General features: G+C 33.4%; 1 protein-coding gene across 2 annotated transcripts in view; it reads left to right on the top strand.

Annotated features, from left to right (window-relative positions):
* The window catches only part of LOC124367993 (ester hydrolase C11orf54 homolog), a 40,448-nt gene extending 16,644 nt beyond the window's left edge, over positions 1-23,804 (top strand). The window contains exons 4-8 of one of the 2 annotated variants that reach the window (XM_046825257.1): positions 4,665-4,835; positions 10,661-10,757; positions 13,323-13,489; positions 17,650-17,854; positions 20,217-23,804. In XM_046825257.1, the coding sequence (XP_046681213.1) occupies positions 4,665-4,835; positions 10,661-10,757; positions 13,323-13,489; positions 17,650-17,823 (609 nt within the window). In that variant the 3' untranslated portion in view covers positions 17,824-17,854; positions 20,217-23,804. Of the gene's footprint in view, positions 1-4,664; positions 4,836-10,660; positions 10,758-13,322; positions 13,490-17,649; positions 17,855-19,496; positions 19,649-20,216 lie in introns of those variants that run through there. The other variant, XM_046825258.1, reaches the window with a different exon arrangement.
* Positions 23,805-24,349: the final 545 nt, after the last annotated feature.

Here is a 24,349-nt window from a genome sequence, read left to right as displayed (position 1 = left end):
TGGATTAACTATGAGGGCATTCATAGAAATGAAAAAGCAGATATCCTTGCCAAAATAGGTACAGAATCCCTTATGGTAGGACCTGAGCCAGGCTGTGGAGTAACTTCTCCTACAGCAAAGCTCTCGTAAAAGATTGGGAAAAGAGGATTAGATCCAATAACTGGAGTAGGGCCTCAGGATTAAGACAGTGATATCAACATTCTTGTTAGTATCCCACTGTAGCCTGTGCTAGTGTGGGCTACTAACAAGAATATTGTTGTCGGTTCTTTTATGTGTGATGTACGATTGTGATCCTCGTACTTGTGATTTGTCCTTGGGACTTGCATCCTGTGCAATGACAACGCCAGGACTAGACTCCAAGCAACTTTTGGATGTGTTTGAACCCTTTTCTTTCTCTTCTTTACTTCTTTCTGTTCTATATTTTTGTATGTATTAATACCTCCCCCACCTGTCGAAGAGGAAATGTTCCAATACTCAAAACGTTGTATTATACCTTTTATAATCTTTGTTAATTTTTCGGGCAAATGTCCGAAATCCTGTTATCCTTTCAAACCTTCCATCGTGAATAACAAACTCTGTTTGTAGTTATCAGATTATGATATATAACCTATAACTATACATTTAGTCAAAATGTATTATTTATTGTAATTGTAAACTAATATATTGAGTAAGATCAATAAGAACTTTTCGATTATCACAATGAAAACACTTGAAGTCGAATCACAAACAGGCTTTATCTAAAGACTTTGATAGTCAATTGAGAATTATGTATGTATGCCTTTTAGTAAATGAATCATTGAACTTAATGTGTACCATTGGTGTAATTAGGACTTGGCTTTGAGGAGTCTAATCAAATAGCACACCACACCACAGGGGTATGTAATAAATCTGAATAAATATTTATTTAAATAAATTAGATGGGTCTAATTCAAAGTAAAATATTCAACTGATGTTTCAAATATGGTAAATTGATTTTATATGGATTTTTTAAACATTCTTTAGGGCTTTGGGGAGGAAGTTCTATTTCCCTCATCTTTTCCCTTAGATACACCACTCATATATACTATTTTAGTACAGGGTACGGCAAAAAGACCTGATGGTTTTAAAATAAAAATAACACCAATGAAATGTGATACAAGATGTTTTATTCCTTATTACAGAAGGGTGTGCGTGGAAATTGATGAATATAACATCAAACCAACCAAATTTATCAGTTTAATATCTAAAGATGACGCTTTTTAAGTTATGTCCTTCTCTGACCATATACTCTCCCAGTTTTGCACTGAAGCTGTTGAAAAGATTCTCTAACATGGTAGGAGAATAATGTTTGTGACGTTTTGGCTTATAGCCACTTTCAAGTCAGGCTTTGTTTGTATTAGCCCTTGCCTTAAGGAACCCGCACAAGAAAAAAATTCCGAATGCTAAGATCTGGGGAACGAGCTGGTCATGATTGAACGTGAGATGATTGAACCATTAAACTTGTCCCTCAAAAAGCTCATCATGTCATTGACTGTATGAGATTTGCTTCAGCTTACTGGAACTACATCCTCCTGAGTACTAAACGATCTCTCTGTAGTTCAGGGATTAAAAAGTAACATCAATAGATAACGTTTGCAAATTGGCATTCTACAAAAATTATCTTCACTTGGAGTTAAAGGCAGGGCAAATGCATGGTTTGTTAGTTATCTTCGAGGACAAACTCAAATTGTAGAAACTCAGGAAATAACCAATGGGATGAAAAACACATACAAATCAGAGCCTCAGCTAGTCAAGAGAGGAGTACCCCAGGGGTCAGTCTTGGTCGGGTCTTGTATGTTTTATTCACAAATGACTTCCCTAGCATGATAAAAAAAAAAAAACACCACGTCTGAATGTATTATGTATGCAGACGACACCACTCTACTTTTACACAATAACAGCGCAGAGCAACTCAACAAAGATTCCCTCACCTTACTACAACCACTACAACAAGAATACTGCAACCAAAATGATTTGGCCCTCAACCATGCAAAAACCGTCCGCATCAACTTCAGCCATAAAACAGAACCAATAGCAGACCTAACAAATGTGACAACAGTACAAGAATTCAAGCTACTAGGGATTACAAAACTAATATTAAACAAATTTCAGCATATAGGGAACTCTATATAGGGATTTTTAGCTGTGAATGTGTTAATAAACTAAAAGCCCTATATACTTTTGGCTATTATAATTTATTTCCAGTCCAAGTTATTTCCGGTGTCATACCTTAAACAACTGGAACCGCTGTTGAGTTGCTGGTGTTTTGTAACTTTGTGCATTTGCATTGTTGTCCTGATCAATAAAATATGTACATACATAGTTTTGAGAAGCCTACTTCAGCTAAAAAAACATCTACTTCATACATAGTTTTGAGAAGCCTACTTCTGCTAAAAAAAAACATCTACTTCCGGTCATTATATTTTACTTCTGGTATAAAATATTTTTGATGCCGTAGTAGCGTTTTCATTTTTCCACCATTCAAGAAATATATACATACATGGTTCTAAAAAGTTTACTTTGATCCAAAATGCTTTTTTAACTATCAATAATTTCTTAAAAATATAGCCAAAAGTTTTTCTTCAATCATTGACCCTTCCAGTGTCAACTTACTGAAGCCTTAGATTGCCTATTATTCATGTGTTGGGGTGAAAAAATTTTTTTGACCAAAACTACTCAATTTGATTTTAAATTGCTTACCTGTCATGGAAAATTGGAAATCTATCCATAAATAATTATTGCCACCTTTTTTTGTGTGACAGACCAGTATGCGTATATAAGCTTCATTGACCCTTTCACGAATTGACATGCGTATATAAATATAATTGATGTTTAGGTTTAGCATAATAAAAATATTTTATGATTAAAAACAAGTATGTATTACATGATTAGGGTTAACATACAAAACAAATAATGTAAAAAATAATCATATAACAAAGGAGATTGGGTGGGATGTAGGAATAAAATATTCATGACTTATTCTAAGGCAACGTACATTATAAATTTCATCTACATCAATTCAATAAGTATGACCGAGTATGAAACAATCTAACAACTTCAGTTCAGTACGCCGAGTGGAGAAGGACTGAGTAAACAAAGAGGCAACCGACAATGACCTTCATTCAGTTGCCGCTAAAGCCCCTCCCCCCCCAAACAGCTCAAGTCACTCCGGCACCACCACCCCACCCAACCATACTGCCACCAAACTACTTATATTATGTTCCCGATTAGCTGGAATAGCTGGCAACTGCAAACAATAAGGATATTCATAAACATGATTATGCGTATATACACGCATTTGATACTTGGTCAAAATAAGTGTATGCGTAAATATACGCATATGACCCCCGGGAAAAGTTAAGTTAGGTGTATATAACCGTCATTGACCCGGGAAGGGTTAAAATAGCCTTTGGGTGGCCGATATTCATGCCAAATCTTTAAATTGTCTTTTGAAAACATGAGACAAGTGTGTGTCAAATTTCATTTTTCTATGATATCGGGATGATTAAATATAGAGCATAGTTCTTCTAGGGGTTGCGACTCCATTTCAACCTCTTTGGGTGGTCGATATTCATGACAAATCTTTAATTTGTCTTTTGAAAACATGAGACAAGAGTGTGTCAAATTTCATTTTTCTATGATATCGGGATGATTAAATATAGAGCATAGTTCTTCTAGGGGTTGCGACTCCATTTCAACCTCTTTGGGTGGTCGATATTCATGACAAATCTTTAATTTGTCTTTTGAAAACATGAGACAAGAGTGTGTCAAATTTCATTTTTCTATGATATCGGGATGATTAAATATAGAGCATAGTTCTTCTAGGGGTTGCAACTCCAATTCAACCTCTTTGGGTGGTCGATATTCATGACAAATCTTTAATTTGTCTTTTGAAAACACGAGACAAGTGTGTGTCAAATTTCATCTTTCTATATCATGAAGATAAAAAAAAGAGCATAGTTCTTTTAGGGCTGCAACTGCTCCATTCCCTATGATTTTTTCATCTTTCTTCAGTTTTTCCATTGAAGGCATGAGGCTTTATATGCCAAATTGCATCTTTCTGAGACATTGGAAAGTTGTAAAATTAGTGATGAGTGGTGGATGAGTGACTTTTATACATAGAGATAGATAATCAAGTATTTTTGATTGTTTATTTTTAGTTGGTATGTTAAATGAAATTTTGATTTTTTTTAATTAGACAGTAAACTAGTTATTACGGTTTCACAATTTGTTTTAATAAGGCTATCTATTACCAGTTGATTACACTTGAAGTGTTCACTTGGTGTAGTTCATGTAACATTCTCATGTGTGCCTAGTGATGTTATTATTTTCACTACAGTTCCACGCTTATGCCCTTACGTACATCTTTCCTCGACTTTGATGCATTCAACTCTTTGTGTTTTGAATTTTTTAATTTCATGCCCACCTAACATTATGTAATAGGGTTTGACATCTGAAGAAGCTAACTGATGTCAGTTCTTGAAATGTTGTGTTCTTATTTTTGTACATTGTAAATTACTGTAATCATGTTTTCTTTTCCTAATTGTGATGCATCATGACTTAACAGTATTGTATTTATTTTATCTCCAGTTAGAAACGCTATTATGTTTCTATGTACGAACTTGAACTTTATCGTTCTTTCACAGCTGGTAGCCAACCTCGTAGTGAAGGACGGTGAGGTGCGTCAGCTGTCGCAGATCGCAAAGTTGAAAGATGAGAGCAAAGGAAATGAGTTTGTCACCGAGACACTGCAAGACTCAGTGACTTCGTTTGCTCTATTGGCCAATCTGTTCGTGAGCGAAGGAAAACCAGGCAAAGTGAGTTCACGTATGACCTATGTCTATTTATTGTTGCAAATAGAAATTGTTATTCTGGCTGTATTGGTATTGGAAGCGTTATTTAATTTAAATTGTTATATGTTTCAAGAGAAAGTGAATAACTTTGTATTCTTTACCAATTTACCCATAACTGCATGTGTGATTTATAAAGAAAATGGTTGCAATCTTACTGCTAATACGTGTTCTGTAGATTACAAGTCAAGTAGAGAGTACTTCAACCCACTTTGTGGACAATCCTGGATTGCAGAATTTGTTTATTTCCTTTGTTCCTGTTGAGGTATGGCTAACAACATAGTATAGTAACGTCATAGAAAAATTACGTTACTATGGTGTTGAACATAAAGAACTGTCTCTGTTTATTTCATACCTGTCTGACCGCTCACAGTTTGTAAAAATAGGTGAAGACCAGTTTAGCCTTCAACATGTTACTTGTGGAGTGCCTCAGGGCTCTGTCCTGGGTCCCTTCGTATTTACTGTCTCTATAAACGACCTGCCTAACTTTGTGTCTAACAGAACTATACTCTATACAGATGACACAACTCTGTTAACATCTGGTCATGATTATGGTTTCATGCAAATAAACTAAAGAAAGGTCAACCAAGAAAAAACAGAAACAATTGTTTTTAGTCTAAGCAGTAGGCCAACAGACTCTGAAAATAAATCAGTTAAGCTTTAAGGACTTAATTTAGATTTTACGCTTACCTGGGGTGCCCATACCAACTCTCTGCTCCCGCCTTTACAGAGTCATTTTTTGTCTAAAGAAACTTAAGTTATGTACAAGTTTTAGTTTACTTATCAATGCCTATTTTTCACTGTCACCTTTTGTATGGCACTATTCTTTGGGGCACCTCTGCTTGTGCAGAGGAAGTTTTTAAATATCCAAAAAAAGCTATCCTCTGCCTCATGGACATTAATGAGAGAGATTCTTGCAGACCTTTCTTTATAGAATTAGGCATACTAACATTGCCTAGTATCTACATTTTACAGAGTCTAATTTACATCAAAGAAAATCTGACCTTGTTTAGTTTAAGAAATTCTATACACTCTCACAATACCAGATCTGCAAATCTACTTGATGTGAGATACAGACTGGTTAAGCAAGTTCCAACATAGTTGTTTGCATTAGACAATAGACAATAGACAAAATTCTTTATTCATAATCTTCAAGATTAGAATGGTGTCATAAAGTTTACATGTAATAAAGTTTACGATGGTTGTGTAAGTGTAAATAAGTTATCAGTTCTCCAGTTAAGAAATTCTTCAATTGAGTAGAAGGGACGTTCTTGGAGCCATCTGGTTAGTTCCCTTCTGAATTGCTGTTTGTCTGCAGTATGATTTTTAACTTCAGGCGGTAGTATGTTCAGGAATTTGGCGCCCGTATAAGTAGGTTGCTTCTCAAATAGAGTCAATCTATGAGAGGGAAGTGAGTAATTGTTTGCTGCTCTTGTGTTGTGTGAATGTACATCTCCTCTTCTTGGTATGTTTTGTTGACTGGTATGGACAGTTACTTCTAATATGAATAGGGCAACTGTTGTTAGAATATTTAAGTTTTTAAAAGCTTCCCTGCATGAATCTATTGGTCCTAATCCTGACATTATGCGGATTGCTTTCTTTTGCAGCACCATGATCCTGTTAGTGTTAGTTTTCGAGGAGCTGCCCCAGATGGCTATACCATATCTCAGGTGGCTTTCAAAGAGAGCGTAGTATGCACATTTAATTATTTCGGGACTACCAACTTGTTTTAATCTCCTTAGCACATACAATGATGTACTGAGTTTTCCACATAGCTGGTCTATTTGGTCATTCCAGGAGAGAGTTTCGTCTATGACTAGTCCAAGGTACTTTACATTTTGCATTCTTTCAGCCTCTGGTAGTCCCAAAACTTCTCCTTTGCTTCGTCCAAGTATTAGTTGCTGAGTTTTAGTGCTGTTCAGTACTAGATCATTGGCTTGACAATATTCTATTGCCATATTAATAGCTATATATGAGTCTATTTCCAGTCTGGTGGGCTTTTTGTTTTGTAACAGGAGTACTGTATCGTCAGCATACAATAGCATAGAGCAGTATTCTCTGAGGTAGTCAGGGAAGTCACTAACAAAAATTATATACAGTATGGGGCCCAAAACTGAGCCTTGTGGAACTCCTCTACTGACTGGCAGTGGTGTCGAGGTAGTTTTTGTTGTCACTCCTTGTGTTGTGCTTCTTATTTCTACCGTTTGCATTCTGTCCGTTAGGTAGCTCGTAAACCAGTCAGCAGTTTTCCCTACCACTCCCCGAGCCTTCAACTTTTTCACAAGTATGTCATGGCTTAAGCAGTCAAAAGCTTTTGTAAAATCCAAGAAAATAGCAGTTGTTGTATCTCCTTTGTCTATTGCTTTTATTAAATATTCGACAATGCTTGTCAGTCCAGTTGATGTAGATTTACCTCCCATAAAGCCATGTTGTTCTTGGGGAAGAAGGTTGTTAGTATTGAGATGGTTTAATAGTCTTGGTAACACAATCTTCTCGATAATTTTGGATATTGCAGGCAGTAGGGATATTGGCCGATAGTTACTGGCTTGTGTTGGATCCCCTTTTTTGAGTTTAGGGTACACTTTAGCTAACTTCAATTTTGTTGGGAAGATGCCCTGTGCGAATGACTTATTTATTATGTTGGTCAGGGGTAATATTAGATGATCTTTACATGCTTTAATAAGTTTAGTGGAGATGTCGTCAAAACCAGCTGAGTTTTTCTGTTTCATTGTCTGTATAGTTTTCCTAACTTCCTGTTCAGTTGTCGGTGAGAGAGTAAGCGTGTCTTGAATGTTGTGTATAGTGGAAGGTCGTTTAACTAGGTGACCGTCATATGTAGCTTGTAGTAGGGTGTTATTAGCGACATTAGCAAAGAATTTATTGAAGTGGTCTGCTACCTTTAAGGGATCTGAAATTAAAGTTCCATTATTGCTAAGTTTTATCGTATCATTACCATTTTTACTTTTGTGTCTCTCCTTATTAATTATATTCCATATTGCCTTGCTTTTATTTTCTGCTTTATTAATGTGTTCAGATGTCTTAAGTTTCCTTTGGTTTTTGAGATGAATGTCGTATTCCCTTTTCTTTTCTGTTGCCTTAGCCTTGTTTTTATGTGAGCCAGTAAGCAAATATTTTTCCTGTGCAGCTAGGAACTGATTTCGCTTTTCCATTGTCTCTTGGTTAAGTACAGTTGGCTGTTGCGGTTTCCTCTTGCGAGTTCGAGTATGTGGGCATGCTACATCCATGTTATACGTCAGAGTTCTTAAGAATGTGTTATAAGTGTCTTCTACCGTTTCCAATCTAAGAATGTCATTCCAAGTCTCCTGTTTGAGTAACCTATTAAGCAGTTCCAAGTTTCTGTCAGTGAAATGTCTACTATACATAATTTGGTCAAATGGATTGAGCTTGTTGTTGTTCAGTGTCACCAGTTGTCCTGTATGGTCGGATATGAAAGTGTTAATGACATTGACTGTTGGTTTGCAAGGAATTTGATTGGAGCAGACCATATCAATGGAAGTTGCAGTGTTCGGGGTGATACGTGTAGGTGGTAGTTGATGTCTTGTGATATTGTATGAATTAAGAGTCTCTTGGAGTTGGTTGTTGTTTCTATTTGTCTCAAGGCAGTCAATGTTGATGTCACCGATTATCAGTACTGGGCTATTCCATGTAGGTATAGTTTCTAGCGTGCTAGATAAGATGTCAATGGCTTCGTCCAAATTCGTGTTTGGTCTGTAGATTCCGACAATGTATGTGATTTGTTTTTTTATTGTCAGTTTTATTGCAGACAGCTCACATACAAGTTCCTGGCTATGTATGTTTCTTTCCAGTCCAGAAGCGTAGTTCTTAAGTTCATCTTTCACTAGTATCGCCACTCCCCCTTTTTGGTGGTGCTCTCGACAAAAACTCTCTATTAGTGTATAGCCTTCTAGGTTGGTATTTTCTAGATTTGACTTTGAGAGGCCGTGTTCTGTTATTATGAGGACATCTGGATAGGTATTGGTGAGGAGGTCAGTCATCATATCTATTTTATTTGAGATTCGATCTGTATTTTGATGTAATATTGTTAGTGAAGTGTCTTTTTTTGTAGAAATTGTGGGTCTTTCCTTTTTTTTGGATGCTGCATCTGTTGGTTTTTGTTTATTTAGGATATTTTTGGGAGGAGTACATTGGTTTCTAGCAGGTTTAATTTTGTTAACTCTATGTTGCGTATTGGGGTAGGAGCAGGGTATGGTCTTGTCTTGCATCATGATCCGGTTTGGTGTTGTTATGTATTTTTCTGTGTCATGTGGTGGTCTTCTAAAAAATGAGTTGAAGCGCTGGTATCTGGAATTTTGTCTTGAGCAACGTCTGGTAGTTTGATTGTTTTTCTTGTCACTTCTTGTAGGTGTTCCATTAAAAATTCTTCAAGCGTTATACCTTTAAGTTGTGTTGCTGTAATTGGGGGCCTATTTTGTACACGAAAAGTACCAAACTCTTTGGCAATTTTATTGGCTGGTGTTTTTTTGATGGTTTCATTTTTGTGTCTCTTTATTTCTTGGAGTTCTTTATTTTTTGCTACCTGTAGCGAGATACTGAAGATATTTTGTTTCTTAGATCCTTGTTTTTTAAATTTTTTATTCGTGCAATTTGGTGATAGAGGTTGTTTAGCTGGAGATGTTTTGTAAGTTAGCTCTGCAGGTGTCATTGTGTTTTGTAGTTTGCATTGCAAATCATTTATTGTTGACTCCATGTGGTCATGTCGACATTTTAGCTTGGTTAGTTCGACCAGGATATGTGATGTATCGCTTGGTTTAGGGGTGTCAAGATTTTTCGTCTGGGTTCCAGAGTCAATGGCAGTAGCTTCTTCTTTATTGTAGATATATTTTTTTGTACTGTTTAATTTTTTAATGCTGTTTTCAAGCTGTTTGATTTTTCCTTCAAGGATACCGATAATTTTTTCTTTGCTTGCGTCTTGTTCTTCAAATGTTTTTTCTAATGCAACTTGTAATTGTTTCTCTTTCAGTAGTTGGTTCTCAAGAACTTTAGATTGTTTTGGTTAAGTGGCTGAAAGTGAAAGCTTTTTATTCAGTTGAAGAGGTGTACTTAAATGATTTTAATGATATTGAATTTTAAACTAGTTATAAGGAAATAATTTTAATCTACTTATAAGGAGATTAGAAACTAGTTCTAAGGAAATTTAAAACCAGTTATAAAGAAATTTTAATTTAGCTATAAGAAACTAGTTATAATGAAATATGACAAATGATGTAGTTCATGCCAATCCTATGACATTGTTAATGCTTAATGTGGGACAACAATAAAAATTCTTGATTCTTAACAAGCCCAATCAATACGACCTGAGATCTTTTGTGCTCCCCTAACTATTAATTCCCATCAAGCTGCAAGCTATAACAGAACTCTGCTAGTTTTCTGGGGTCCACATCACTCACATCACAGGGCTCAGGAAAAGCCTTTTCTATCCATCTGAATTGACTTTTTTTCTACATGATTAGTAATTTTTAAGATATTTGAACTGTATCGAATGTTCTGAATAAAATGATGTATAATAGTCTATATTTTCTTACTAATATAGTTTTTTAGCAATTTTTAAAAATAATCCTGCAAATCTTACAAAATTGGCCATACATTAACAATTGTATAATAACCACAGGAGGGTTAACATATAAAGGAGTAAATATACACCAAAATTTGCCATAGTTTATTGTTGTTTGTGATGACAGTGTATGAATCTTTCTTCAACTCTTGTGATGATTGTGTGACGTGTTGTTATGAACGTTGTGTCACTGTCCCAGGTGTTAAGGGTGCACTGCGCCAAACGCAAGGGGACATCTGACTTTGTGACGGCTGCCAGAGACAGCCTCCTGAAAGGGTTTCCTGGAAAAGCTATTGGTAAGTTTGTGTGCTGAGTGGTTAAACATGTAAAGAGACAGATTACATGATGCGTAGCCGATTTATTTGTTACCATCTCGTCACAAACCGTTGGGAAAGGAGAGTAGATGGCCTGTCATGTTACCTTGGGTTTGGTGTCAGGTTAATTTAATGAGTTTGTTGGTATCCATTTACATTACTATAGTACAAAAACAATAACACATAAGTAATTATTGCAGCACAACTTTTGTTATAAAACTACCTATATAAAAACATCTATGATATAAGTAATGTACGTTATAATGTATAACAGTAGAATATATATAACAGAATATTTCAACATGTGGCTGCAGAAGTGAGGTATGCTTTAAACTCATAAGACTTTATTTTTGAGTTTCTATACATCACAACTACTCAACTATTTATCTGTCTGAAAGATGTAATTTAATTTCCAACATAGTGAACGACTAATAAGAAGCATGTCTTCTATCTATTCCTATCCATTTTTCCAGTTTCTTCAATAAATTTTTAACGGTTACTGCTTGCCAACTGTGGGATTCACTTCCCAATGACATAAAAACTCTTAGTGTGCATTCTCGTTTCAGGATAGCGGTTGCAGAAATGTTGCGTAAGATTTGTAATTTGTAATTTTGTAAGATTGCTTTCATTATTGACTATGCTTTGCTTTTTAATTTGTACATGCTGACTTATGTTGAGTACTATTATTTTAAGTTGTGTTGGTCAATATGCTATTTAAGTTAAATTTGTGTTATTTTGTTTAGTTATTACTTTCTTTTCTATTAAATTCTATTGTTTCCATAATATGATAATTGTACTGAGGTTAAGGAAGAAGGGACTTCATGGTCCTAATTTCACCCCTAATAAAGTAACGTTCCATTTTATTTTTCATTTCATAACAACTGCCATTAATATTTGCATAACACTAGAAAACAGTAACAATTAACTTAGAAAATAATTTTTATTTTGTTTTGCATAGATCTTTTAAATATTAATAAATGTAAACAATACATAACATTTCCAATTTATTTAATTTTCATGCGAGGCCTTTCGAAACCGAAGTTTTCCTCATCAGAAAGGCCTCCCACGAAAAATAAATATATTGGAAATGTTATGTATTATTTATGTTTATTAATATTTATAAGTTTTTCCAATTGCTCCAAGAGTCTTCAATAGATTTTTTACATTGTTTTTATACATGGATTAATTCATAAAACATAACATAATAATATTTTAATTTTTTATCTTACCACTGGTCCTGGTATATTATGCCTTTGTAAATGGCTCAGCATTAGCAAAGGCTATCACTTGAGGGGTTGGAAATATTTGATTTCTTTCTGTCTGTCTGCACGACATATATTGATAATGAACTGACCTATATACTTGAAATAGTGCACCAGTTTACTCATCCTTAATACCAACTGTATCCTCCACCTATTCACATGTTCAATGTGCATCCATCTCGAAAAAGCTCTAGAGGACTCACGTGTAGGAATTTCACAGAACGGTTGTGATCCTAGGTTTCAGTCATTTCATTCACCACAACTCCCTCATGATCAGGAACTCATCTGACATAGTTGAAGAAAATGATCTGATAACAACCTCAGTCAAGTTTGTAGTTAAAACAGAAAATGTAAAACTTTCAAAGGTACCTGTGAGTAGTATCAATAAAAATAATAATGTAAGTGGACAAGGTATTATGGATTTTCACGCATAGGTTATAAGGCCCTTTTTCAAACCCCATGGTGGAATGCTGTGAACCGCCAGCATGGCCAGTCTCTCATATTGTACCAGTGATAAAATCCACTGACAGTGAAGAGGTTACGGTTTCTTGGTACAAAAATGGAGCACTCAACTCCCAAAGCGTGCAAGGGTCAGAATGCTGTCAGTGATTTAAAATAGGGTCTGCATGACTTGATTGTTAAGCTTTAAAATAGCTCTAATGCACCATTTCTGCATTCTGAAAATTTCAATAAAATTCTTGCCGTTTTTTGTCCCCCAAAATGCTACCCCATATGGTAATATGGAATTTACGTTGGAGAAATATACGGTGAGGAGCACCTGAAGATAACAGACCAGGGAGAGCTGGTGTAGAACAAAGCACATGAAAGAAAGACGTTAAGAAACATGTTCCACGTGGAACTCCAAACTGAGAGGCCATGTGAAAAATCCTCACATGGCTTGGTCAAAAAGAGATGATTTTGAAGGACTATTGTTAGGGAGAATAATGGAGTCTATGTTCATAGGTGATCCACTCTTAAAACTGAAATGTATAAATGACGTTTTGTTGAAGTTAAGGGATAGTCTATTATAAGAAAACAAATTGTAGCACTCCTCTACACTCCAATTGGAGGACTAGGTGAGTGAAGAGTATGATGACTAAGATACCTGAAGTGTGCAGTCATCAGCGTGCATAACTATTTGGATCTGTTTAATATGTGGATGATGATCATTTATGTAGATCACAACAAATATTGTGGTTTCCATTGGTCAAATGTTTGGAAAAAGGTTGTAAAAAGTTGGTATTACTTTCTTGCTAGTTGCGCTTATGATAATGACATTCCCTAGGAGTGGGAGGTACGTTCCTTGTAAACGGCAGCAAGGTGAAGCAGCACATCATGGCAGACTTTACAACTACACCTCTGGACACTGAGGAGAAGGTCAACAACTGGTTGCGATTCTACAGCATGAACCCACCGCTCGTCGCTCTGGGCACTTTCGTCACCAATGATCCGGTTCGTAAAGATTTTACAACCTGATAAGGATTAAACCGAGGTTGACATCTGGATTTTTTCTGACATATAGGTGAAATGTATTATGTTGTTAGATTTCACATTTTTAATTCCTTGAAAAATAGGTTAATAAAATAACAATTATTTTTTCAAAGAAAACTGTATAATTAGTAAAACAAAATAAATTACGCTTGTTCAATATTTTGACGAAGAAGAAACTTATCAATTCTTTTGGAATGCCATAACAAATACCTGGAAATGTGTTTTACATGGTGTAAACTCAGATTTTAGTGCTAAAAACGTGTGTGTGATTAAAAATAATAAAAAAAACTTCACATAAATTTGTTGTCAAACTGCTCCCACTTAAATTTTTGGAAACCCACAACTCAAATCTATTGGTTTTGTTGTCAAATGAGACATTTGACAAAACTGAGCAGGTTTCATATGTAATCTTCTACATTAATCTTTCAAGAGTAAAAGATTCTTATTTTACCTAATCGTATTATTGACATCTCAGCAGGTGGAAAAATATTTTGGCATTCCCAAAATTAGCAATTGTGTCCCATCTATTCTTTCATTTCTGTAAAATGTTTCATTATAATTTTGCCTTAAAAATGTTCTTATTTTATTAATGGTTTTAGTCAAGTCTCTCTGAAGTATATGTGATTGCTGGTAAATATTATTGGTGTTTTAGATTGTTCAAAAATAGTAGCAATCTTACAATAAAATATATTTTCAATATGTACTTAAACATTGTTTTTTAACTATTTTTTTGTATTTAGTTTCATTATTTGAGTTTTAAAAGAATATAAATTTCTGGAAACAAAGCTGTACGCTTTTTCATTTACAATAGTTTGGAGATAGTACAGACATCAGGAGAGTGAAGTGTTCTGGGGATTTTTTCGATTGCACTAGCTCATTGTTCTCAAATGTGCACAGTGTAGAGTTTCCCACAATAAAACTGTCAGCTGATATAACTATAACCTTCAACGACCGAGGAGCGTCTTTCCCACATAAACCATTGTCAATAGAAACTGGAAGCAAGTAATTTCTGCACTCTGGTATTGCGTTCATTTACAATAGCGTGCTCACCTTTTAAGTAGTTATTTATTTATCAGTTTAGATGATGTTTATATGATAATATTGTTTCCAATTTTGCTAAGGAATTTATTTTAGTACTTATGAACACATACACTAATGTTGTCATAACACCAATACAGATTAGACAGATTTGAAATTATATGACAAATTTATATATAACATAAATTAAGTTTTGAAGACAAAATACATTGTGGTTTCATTATGAATACCAAACCCAAAAAAAAGAAAACAGTTACAATTTGTTTTAACATTCACAATGTTAAACCGTAGACTGTCAATAACTTAACTTAATTTTGCAAGTAATTCTTCATAAAAATTGACCCAATTTGAATTTTAAATTTTGTCAAGAAAATAGATAATTATGTTATTATCACATAACAACCAAGTAATAAATTCATCCTCATTAACCCTTACAGTACTGTAGGTCAGTCTCAGACATCTACCAGTTCTCTGTAAGAGCATCTGTTAGAAGACCACTTCCACATATTAGTTTTATTAGAGTTTGTTTTTGAGGAATTAGAGTGTTGTTAGGGTGTCAAGATTTTTTGGGCATTTACCATCATTTGATGAAACAAAAAACACTAGGATATTTTGTTTCACTTAATTGTAACAAATGTCAGAAAAAATGCTGTTACATTTTCAGTCATAATAACTTGAAAGCAGTAAATGTGCATTATTGCACGTGAGTGGAATGCCATCTTTGGTAGTCTGACAAGGGTGGTGATTTTCCTAGGAGGACATGATCGGTTGTTTTCAGCGGTTTGTAAAACGGCTGAAACTGTAGACTGATTGGCCTCGTAGTATACTTCCGGGGTGCGCAAAAGACCCTTGAGGCTTAAGTGCATGGCAATAGGCCGCCTCTTAGAAGAAGAAGAAGAATTTTTGACCCCATTAATTCACTATTCTAAACCAAAACAAGCAATGCACAACACACATGTTTTGTTATTGTTTAGTTATTTGTAAGATGTCCTTACTTTATTAAAAAGAAAACTTGTAGTTGCGATTATTTACCCAGTGCTGCCAGACTGTATGTTGCACTGTTTTAACTTAAGGTTCACCAACGCTGTTTTCTCATTCACTGCTACGCTCCTTAATTCTCTTCTCTCAGAGCTTAGATTACCAGTCACAATAGTATGCATGGACGGGTATTTTACTACTTTCACTGGAATCATCACTATCACCAGTACTTTCTTTGGTCAATCAAACTGTTGTGAATTATATGACTTCACCATTTTTTATTTAAAGTTAAACGTAGGAAATTGTAAAATAAATGTTGAGGAATGGTAACAGTGGAAATTGAACTGTCTTACCTCAGTGACAGAGAATTTCCTTCTTTGAAAAACTCAGCCTCTTGGGCTTTGTATCTATGGCTTGTCCAATTTTCACTACAAACTCGTCAAAGAAACCCATCAGCATATTGTAATAGTTTTAAAGTGTCTCAAAAATTAAATGTATAGATTTCTACAAACTATTTGCATACCTTACACTTTTAATAAACTAAATGTGCTTATTTTGTGTGACTTGTACATATGCTTTTTATACTGTCTTATACACAATGGATCCGTTTTGCTATTGCAAGTGAAACCTGCTACAAGTTGTCAGTTTAGTAAAATCTCGTTTATTTGGATTTATTGGGACCAAAAACATTAAACACATAATAAATTACAGATTATGAATTTATTTGTTACAGAATATAGCTGTAAAGAGTATACAGGCAATTTATTATTTTGTTTTTTAGAGATTTATTGTATAGAAAACATAAAATAACAAATATTTACAATGTTGTGAAATTCTCAGTCAGTTTCTTGTGTTAAACTTTGGTAAACTGCTTCCAAACAATTTCCAGTCATCATTTCCACTGTCATCATTTCCACTGTCATCGTTTCCACAGACTGTATCAGACTGTTGCTGCTCAATATAAATTAACCTGTCTAGCTGTGCCGTAGCATCAGAATGAGTCATGACTTCCGGCTCTTCATTATCAGACTCATTTTCACTGTCCTTTGTTACACTAATGGCTAATGTTACAAGCTGCTGATACAATTTCTATGTCGATTATCACACCAATGCTATTGTCGGACTAAAACCACTCATGTACATTGTACAAAAAATAAAATTATCAACCTCTCACTCCAACAGTGTTGGTTTGTTACTTTGATTTAAACGCTGAACTTGAGTTCACGGAAAAACAAATTATACTTGAAATGCAACAAAAAATGTTTGCATGGTTGCTGTTAATTTGATCTGGATAACCCTGATATCCAGATATGTGACTTGATAAATGATGTTGCATCCGTAACAGCAACCAAGGGCAACAGCTACTGTTCAGGGGTTAAAATGAACTATAGGTGGCTTTTCATTTTAAACCTGTAGCAGTCATATACTGGTATGAATTAACTTCTGTACCGTAACATTGTTTAGATTAATTATCTCGTCTAGGCAACAATACGTTAACCTTCTCTCCAATTTACATCATGGAAACACCTATCCTTTTTCATAAAAACTTAACTTTTTGAAGATTCCAACTGAGTTACCTATCTAATAACAAATAATAACATAGTAATTCGTCTACACGAACATTATTCGAAAAACAGGTCCAAAAAGCAATTCAATAAAGCTCTTCAATGCTGTGCCACTTTCAATTAATTTCGTCTAATCAGTGGAAAATACTAGTGTACTCAGGACTTTTTTAATGATTTTACGAGTTTGTTCTAATGCGTTTTTACTGTCTATATTTATAATATTTGCTTAGTTTACGTCTTAATGGTTGCTTTAATAAATTTTCTCAGTGAATTTTGCCTGTTACTATGGTTTTTGGCAATAAAGAATCTGAATTAAAATGAGTAGTAATTTCCGTAATATCACTGAGTATGATTAATTTACACAATTTAGAAACCCTTTTTTTACGAAATTATGTGTAAAACGCCTGTAATCTTTATTTGTTTGTCATTTTATGTAATTTAGAGAATCATGTTTTTTTGTTGTTCCAGTTATCACTCTTAATCCGGTTAATCATAAAAATGTAGTTAGTTGATTATTTTTTTCTCTGTTGGACGTCACAGGGGCTGAACTTGCGTGTGATCCACTTCCACGCACTCAGCGATCACGGTGAGGCAGGCCATTACCATTATGATACAGAGCCGGAGAAGGTGGAGTACCTCGCGTACTTCAACCTCGGGACCAAGGTGGTCCGAATGGACCGACCTCAGGACGAGAGCAAGTTAGGGCATAATTGAGTGCAGGTTGCAGATGCCACAAAAACAACAGGTATTTGAGTTTTTTTATACTATTCATAAGGCACATGATGGAATTAACCGTTCTTCTAGTGCCATGTTAGATGTTCAAAATAGTCTTCCTGTTTCAGCTTTTACAAGTCGTCTTTTTCACCAAAATAAAAGTCTAGCCTCAAACAAATACAACATCTCAGTGGTGTTTCTTATTGTTGATCTATTATATAAAAATGAAACTGTTCGTGTGTAACAGCATCACTCACAAACGGCTGGACGGATTCGCCTAATTTTTTTTTTAATTTGTTCGTCTTGATCTGTAGAAGGTTATAGAATACTTTTTATCCCTTTCCCGATTCAGGATTCCGCCCCACTGGTTACAGAAATACCCGTAAGAAATGCATTGCAGCAAACATATGTTATTAAGTGAAAGAGTCTTTTCAAATTTTTAATCAGCTGTTCTTTGTAAACATATATAATGCGACAAAAAATATATTTATATATAATTTAATTACTACACTTATAGTTTTAAAGCATAGAGTAAGCTTAAGAGAAACGACAAATTTTGTTTAAACTGTTTCTGCAATCACTGTTAAACATAGACTTTACTATCCAGATAATACAATTCAAATTTGATGTAAAAATTCACCTTTAACTGCAATATTTATTTAATATAAACCATGCTCATGCTTGATCAGAAGAGCAATGCAGATATCATAATTACTATCTTACGTTGGCTACAAATATAAAGAATGTTATAAAATCAACCTTAGTTGTTTTTTTTTGACAGAAGTATCAGGAATGTGGTACATACCTTCATAATGCGCCCAAGAAGCTCACGAAGGAACGACTATCAATTATCTCAGCAATGTTTAGAATGTGATAGAAAATGAATAAGTGAATATAGTGTACTGTTTTCAACGGGAAATTGCGTGCGAAGCCGCGGGAAACTTATTGAAATGCGCAGCGAAGCGCGCCGGGTCCGCTAGTACAATATAAAATCGATCTTAGACCTTATGTCGATTCCAACCTCACATATCACTAATTGTTGTTGCAAATGCTACATTTACTGTTGCAAAAGCGAAATGGGTAAAATTGTGGACTGTTCTGCTTTAAGTACTTGATATTAGTAATAGCTGAAATTTAATTTTTTTATCTCAGCGACACAGAGCATTTTTTTTCTTTTACACTACATACACCACCAATTTTGCACAGAATATGTGATAGATTTGTATGAATTGTCCGTAATTGCATTAAATTTGTTTAAAAATAATGTCACTTGCATAACTATATGTTGCTATATATCAATTTCTTCAGTATTAGATGCTGAAAAATAATCAATTAGTAAAAAAAGGGCTTTATTCAACAGCTGGTGAAATAAACATGTAAAACGTAAAGGCATGTGCATAGACGCTAAGGCATCGATGGTACTTTTAGGGTTAAAAATCTAGCCACTTTAGGATTTGTACATATGGCTTGTCCAACTTTCATTACAAAATGTCAAATAAACTCGTTAAATTTTGCAAATTAGGTTAGAAGGGTGCTCTTCCTTCCATGGAAATTCACTTCCTAAATACTGTACTGATGAATATAGTAATACAAACACGCTTTGTAGTAGTTTGCTAAAAGTGCTTGGGTTAGCCACTCATAACTTAAAATTTTAATTTAAAACATGTTTGCAGAACAGAACTAACTGGTGGGTGTGACTGCATTGCCGAAACCTAGACTGTTTTAACTTTAGTAAATACATAGATTTAAACAAGATTAAAGTATTAGATTCTTTTAAGAATGATAGATTTAATGACGTACCTTTTTTCGTAAGATGTAATATATCTAGCATGAGTTGTTTCATTAAGCTCAAGCAAATTATAATTTAATAGTAATTATAATAAATTGATGTGTTATAATTAATTATAGTAAATTCTAATTTATGTTTCTTGTTCCATTATTATTATATTGTGATTATTATATTTTAGTGTAAAGGAATAAAGATTAGAATAATATTAATTTTTACAGCATATTTTCTGATTTCACATTTTTTTCACTTTTTTAAATTTTTTGAAAAAATTCAAATTTAATTTAATTTTCTTGTTAAAATTGAAATTTGTAATACGATAACTGCTAAATTATTGAATGAGGAATTAAATTGTATGATTAGGTTAGTGACTGTATTCATCCATTTTACAATGAATTTTCCACATAAATCCAAGTCAAAAGCTCTAAAAAAACAAGCTTGATTTTGCTGTTTTTCAAACCTAGTTTCAAGCAAATCATGAAAAGATGAAATTTTACATTTACTGTATCTCATTGTTTATGGAAAATTATAATATTGATAGTGTTAGAGAAATTTCTTGCTCAACTATTGGTGCTATTGACTATAAAATGTGTTTCGTTTTTTACAGTTTTACCATGTGATGACATAAGGTGTTTTCTCTACGACCACCACACAAAACATACTTTTTTAGACACTATTGCCAGTAACAGAAAAAAGTAGAGGGCTTGACTCGTTTACTGAGCCACTAAATTGTAGAAGAGATATTTCAGCAAACACCTACTTAAACCCTGGATCTGCCAGTAATTTTTTCTAAAGGGATTTTCAACGCTATTGCATGCTTTAAAAAAATGTTCTTTGATATATGTTATTTGATACCTATTTAAATAGTTTTTATATGATTTTTCAGCTAAACTCATAGATTAGAGTCGTGTTAGTCTCGTACCAAAAAGTATTTATTTTTTTTCAAAAAGTATAATTTTTTATTTAAAACATTTTTTAAAGTATTTGTTATTTTAAGGATATACAATAATTTGAAACTTAACGATCCAAGATAGCTTAAATGTAAGTTATTAAGTACCTTTTGGATTAGTAATAGATTAAAAGCATGCTACAGTTAGACAAATGAGGAAATCATTTACATAAGTTGCTTAGCAACAAAAATTAATTTCAGGCACTCGTGTAAAAATAATATAAAAAGTAAAAGATATGACAATTCACTTAATTTTGGGGTCTAAAGATTTAAAACACAATTTTACAACAGTAAGACAATTTATTTGGCTTATTTCTGCATTTAAAATCTCAAAGCGCGGCATCAACAATTGAACGCATCTTAGACCATACGGTTGGTCAAATATAGAGCTCGTAAATACGAAACTTAGGTCACAGACAGCCGAATACAAGTAGGTTGTAAAGTACATATCTTCTGTAAAGTGTCTGAGAGTCCATCATATTTTGTAAAATGCATACCTGTTTTGTGAGGTTTTGCGGACTGTCCTTGTAAAATTTATAATCTAAATAGTAACTTAAAACCCTTTCAACCCCAAGATTTTTGTGTGGGGATCTACCAGATTCCCAGCTCTTGGCGCTGAGGTATCTGCACCAGTCCCAGCCATATTTTAATAGAAGTGTAGACGTTAGCTAAAAATTGCATAGAATTTTCATTTATTGATGAAAATTTATGTCGTTTTTATGTTTTTACTTCCCAACGTACACTGTATTGCATGCTTTAAACTAAATTTTTGTAATCATGCACAAAAAAAATGTTTTTAACAAAATTGTTACAAAAAAAATAATTCCTAAATTTTGCATTTCTAATGGTAAGGAGAAGCCTCAAAAAATTCCTAGGTCTGAAACAATGTTTTTTTTTTTATTATTACACATAAAATTGAAGTAGAACCCAAGTTTTCATTGCAATATATTTATAAATAGCTGAGATAATATCAAAAGAAAAAAAGATGTAACATGGCCAAACAGCCACGGCCATCTAAATCAAACTAAAACATAGTTGGCACATCGAATAAAAAGTATCAATAGTTACTGTAACTTTGTAGGCCAGTTCATTACGAGTACTCTGATATAATAATTATAATTATACTGCAATTTATTATATTCAAAAAATATTTTTTTCAGAACGTCCTAAAAATAGGACGTTGGGATCATAAGCAATTTCACACGACGTCCTAAAAGTAGACGTTGGGATCATACGCGATTTCATGTGATGTCCTAAAATAAGGACGTTGGGATTGAAAGGGTAACTTAAATATAAAGTGTTAAATAACACATTTTTGCAAAGAACACTGTGCTTTCAGACTGTGTAACTATAAAGTTAAAAAAAACAATGTCTTTGTTTGAAAATTAAAAAGAAGTTAAACAAATAATAAAAACAAAATTTACAATAAAATATGCATATGTATTTGAAATATTACACATATTCAAAATTTAGAATAGCCACTATGTTGGAAATTGTGTTCTGAAGGCAAAAATGTATAATGTTGAACTGTTTATATTAATAATCTTTTTAAAAATTATTTTTATAAAAATAAGTGCACGTTTGGAATTTTGTCCTACTTGCGGTAGTTATATAACACATTGATATAACAATGTTTTACTTTTTATATTATACTAAATACAGTAGCAATACAACATTTAGAATAGCCTACTTGTAGCCAATTTTGCCATGAACACAGAAATTAATATACATTACTGTAAGTTTTTTAGCAATTCATAATACTTATGTATATAAAAGAAAGTTAAAATAGTTATCATCTTTTATGTAAAACATAAACAATATTTACATACAATAATATCATTTAACAATTAATAACTATATAACAACAAATTGAAATGAAAACAAGGACTGTAAACAGCGAAATTTGCATGTATATATCTGTGCAACAACAAACAGTACAAACACATTTTGCTGGAAACAACAGCTGATGAAAATTATGTAGACTAATGTTTGGTACAGAGTACGAGAAATCAAACACCCACTAAACATAAAGAAAAACTCATCGAGTTTTGAACGGTATAGGTTATAATGCGATTTGATCTGTATTAGCATCAGCAAAATGAGTTTAAAGATATGAATGTTTAACATCAAAATATTTGATGATTACGTTTAGTGAAAGTCTGAGTCATCAAAAATATTGATGATGGACGCTTGGAGAGTTAAAGTTGTAATTTCATGTGAAAATTCTGACTTACTTCCGAATAAATAATAAAAATATGACTGTATTATCCAATGGTACCAATGACATTATAGAAAGCACAGTCTGTACCAATGTACCAGTGGCACACCACCCCATAGCTCCAGGTTTAAATATGAGTAACAATTCTAGGAACTTTTTGATTCTTCACTATGTAGAAAGAAGAATCACAATAAAAATGAGTAAATGCTTATTTTCATTGTGCCATATTGTACCAACATTCCATAACTTTTGATAATGTCTGCCTTCCAGTTATTCCAAACTCACACCTATAATTTTTTACGATTTTGGTTTTCTATATCTATTGAGAAAATTATATTTATTTGGAATAACTAATTTCTCACACGTGATTGATTACAATTTAAAGTAAACTCATATGTGATTGATTAATGTTTAAAGTAAACTCATATGTGATTGATTACTGTTTAAAGTAAACTCATTTGATTGATTACTTTTTAAAGTAAACTTGAGTGTGATTGATTAACATTTAAAATAAACTCATATGTGATAGGTAGATGTTAAATATAAACTCATATGTGATTGATTAACATTTAAAGTTAACTTGTATGTGATTCGTAACAACAGTCAGTTGTTCTCATTTTAATAGTAACTAGATTAAAGATATAAAAAATGTTGTCTGTGCCTTCTCTTTTTAGGCGTACAGTGATTTTAATTAGTTTATTACAAGAACACATTAAGTTTTTTGAATGTTTAGGAAAACTGTATACTGTTAAATTAAGTATGTATTCTGTCTGGTTCTTGATCTATTGGTTTGGTTCTTAAATATAGTATTATTTATATTTTATTAAGGTAATTGTGGGCTTTAAGATATATTTACAGATAATATATTATAACAAATTACCACATGTTATGGTGCATAATGAGTCAATTATATTGGGTAGGTAGTAGAATTTTAGAGTATACTGAAGATTATATACTGTTTTTATGTATTAATGTTTATATTTATATTATTGTTGATAAATAAAGAGGTTTATTTGAGTATAAATTTACATGGGCTTTTTTTTAAATGTTTGAAATGCATAATAAAACTTTAAACTGATGTAAATCAATCAGACTTGCATAAGTTTACAAAATTAACCCTCTACCAGCCAAGTTACCACCAAATGTTGTGATTTTGGTGTTACTAGGCTGAATTAATTTTGTTGCTCTGCAGCAGAAGGACACTTTGTATTCCTGATTTAATTTGTGCCAGATTGAATACCTTGTACAAGTCATCATCACTGGATGTTGCTGGTAGAGACCAGATAAGTACGTATGAGAAGTACGTAGAAGAGGTACGTCAGAGCATTTCAAAGTCCAACAGACGATCTTGAATCCAGGAAGAGTCTGAATTTTGTTAGACATAAGCCTGGGTGAACGCTACCTCCTCTGTAATCCTAGGTGAGGACTAAAAAGTTTACTATCAGATTTTTGTATGGTCAATGCAAAAGATCCGGTAAGATTGTGGGTTTGAATGACAGAACGGGCATTTTGGTGCAGAAACAAACTCCAAAAGTCAATTTCAGCAACAAACCTTGATATTCCTTGCGAAATA

This window comes from Homalodisca vitripennis, chromosome 8, assembly GCF_021130785.1.
Source record: "Homalodisca vitripennis isolate AUS2020 chromosome 8, UT_GWSS_2.1, whole genome shotgun sequence".
In the NCBI taxonomy this organism is placed as follows: Eukaryota; Metazoa; Arthropoda; class Insecta; order Hemiptera; family Cicadellidae; genus Homalodisca; species Homalodisca vitripennis.
This window is presented reverse-complemented; position numbering and strand designations above follow the sequence as displayed.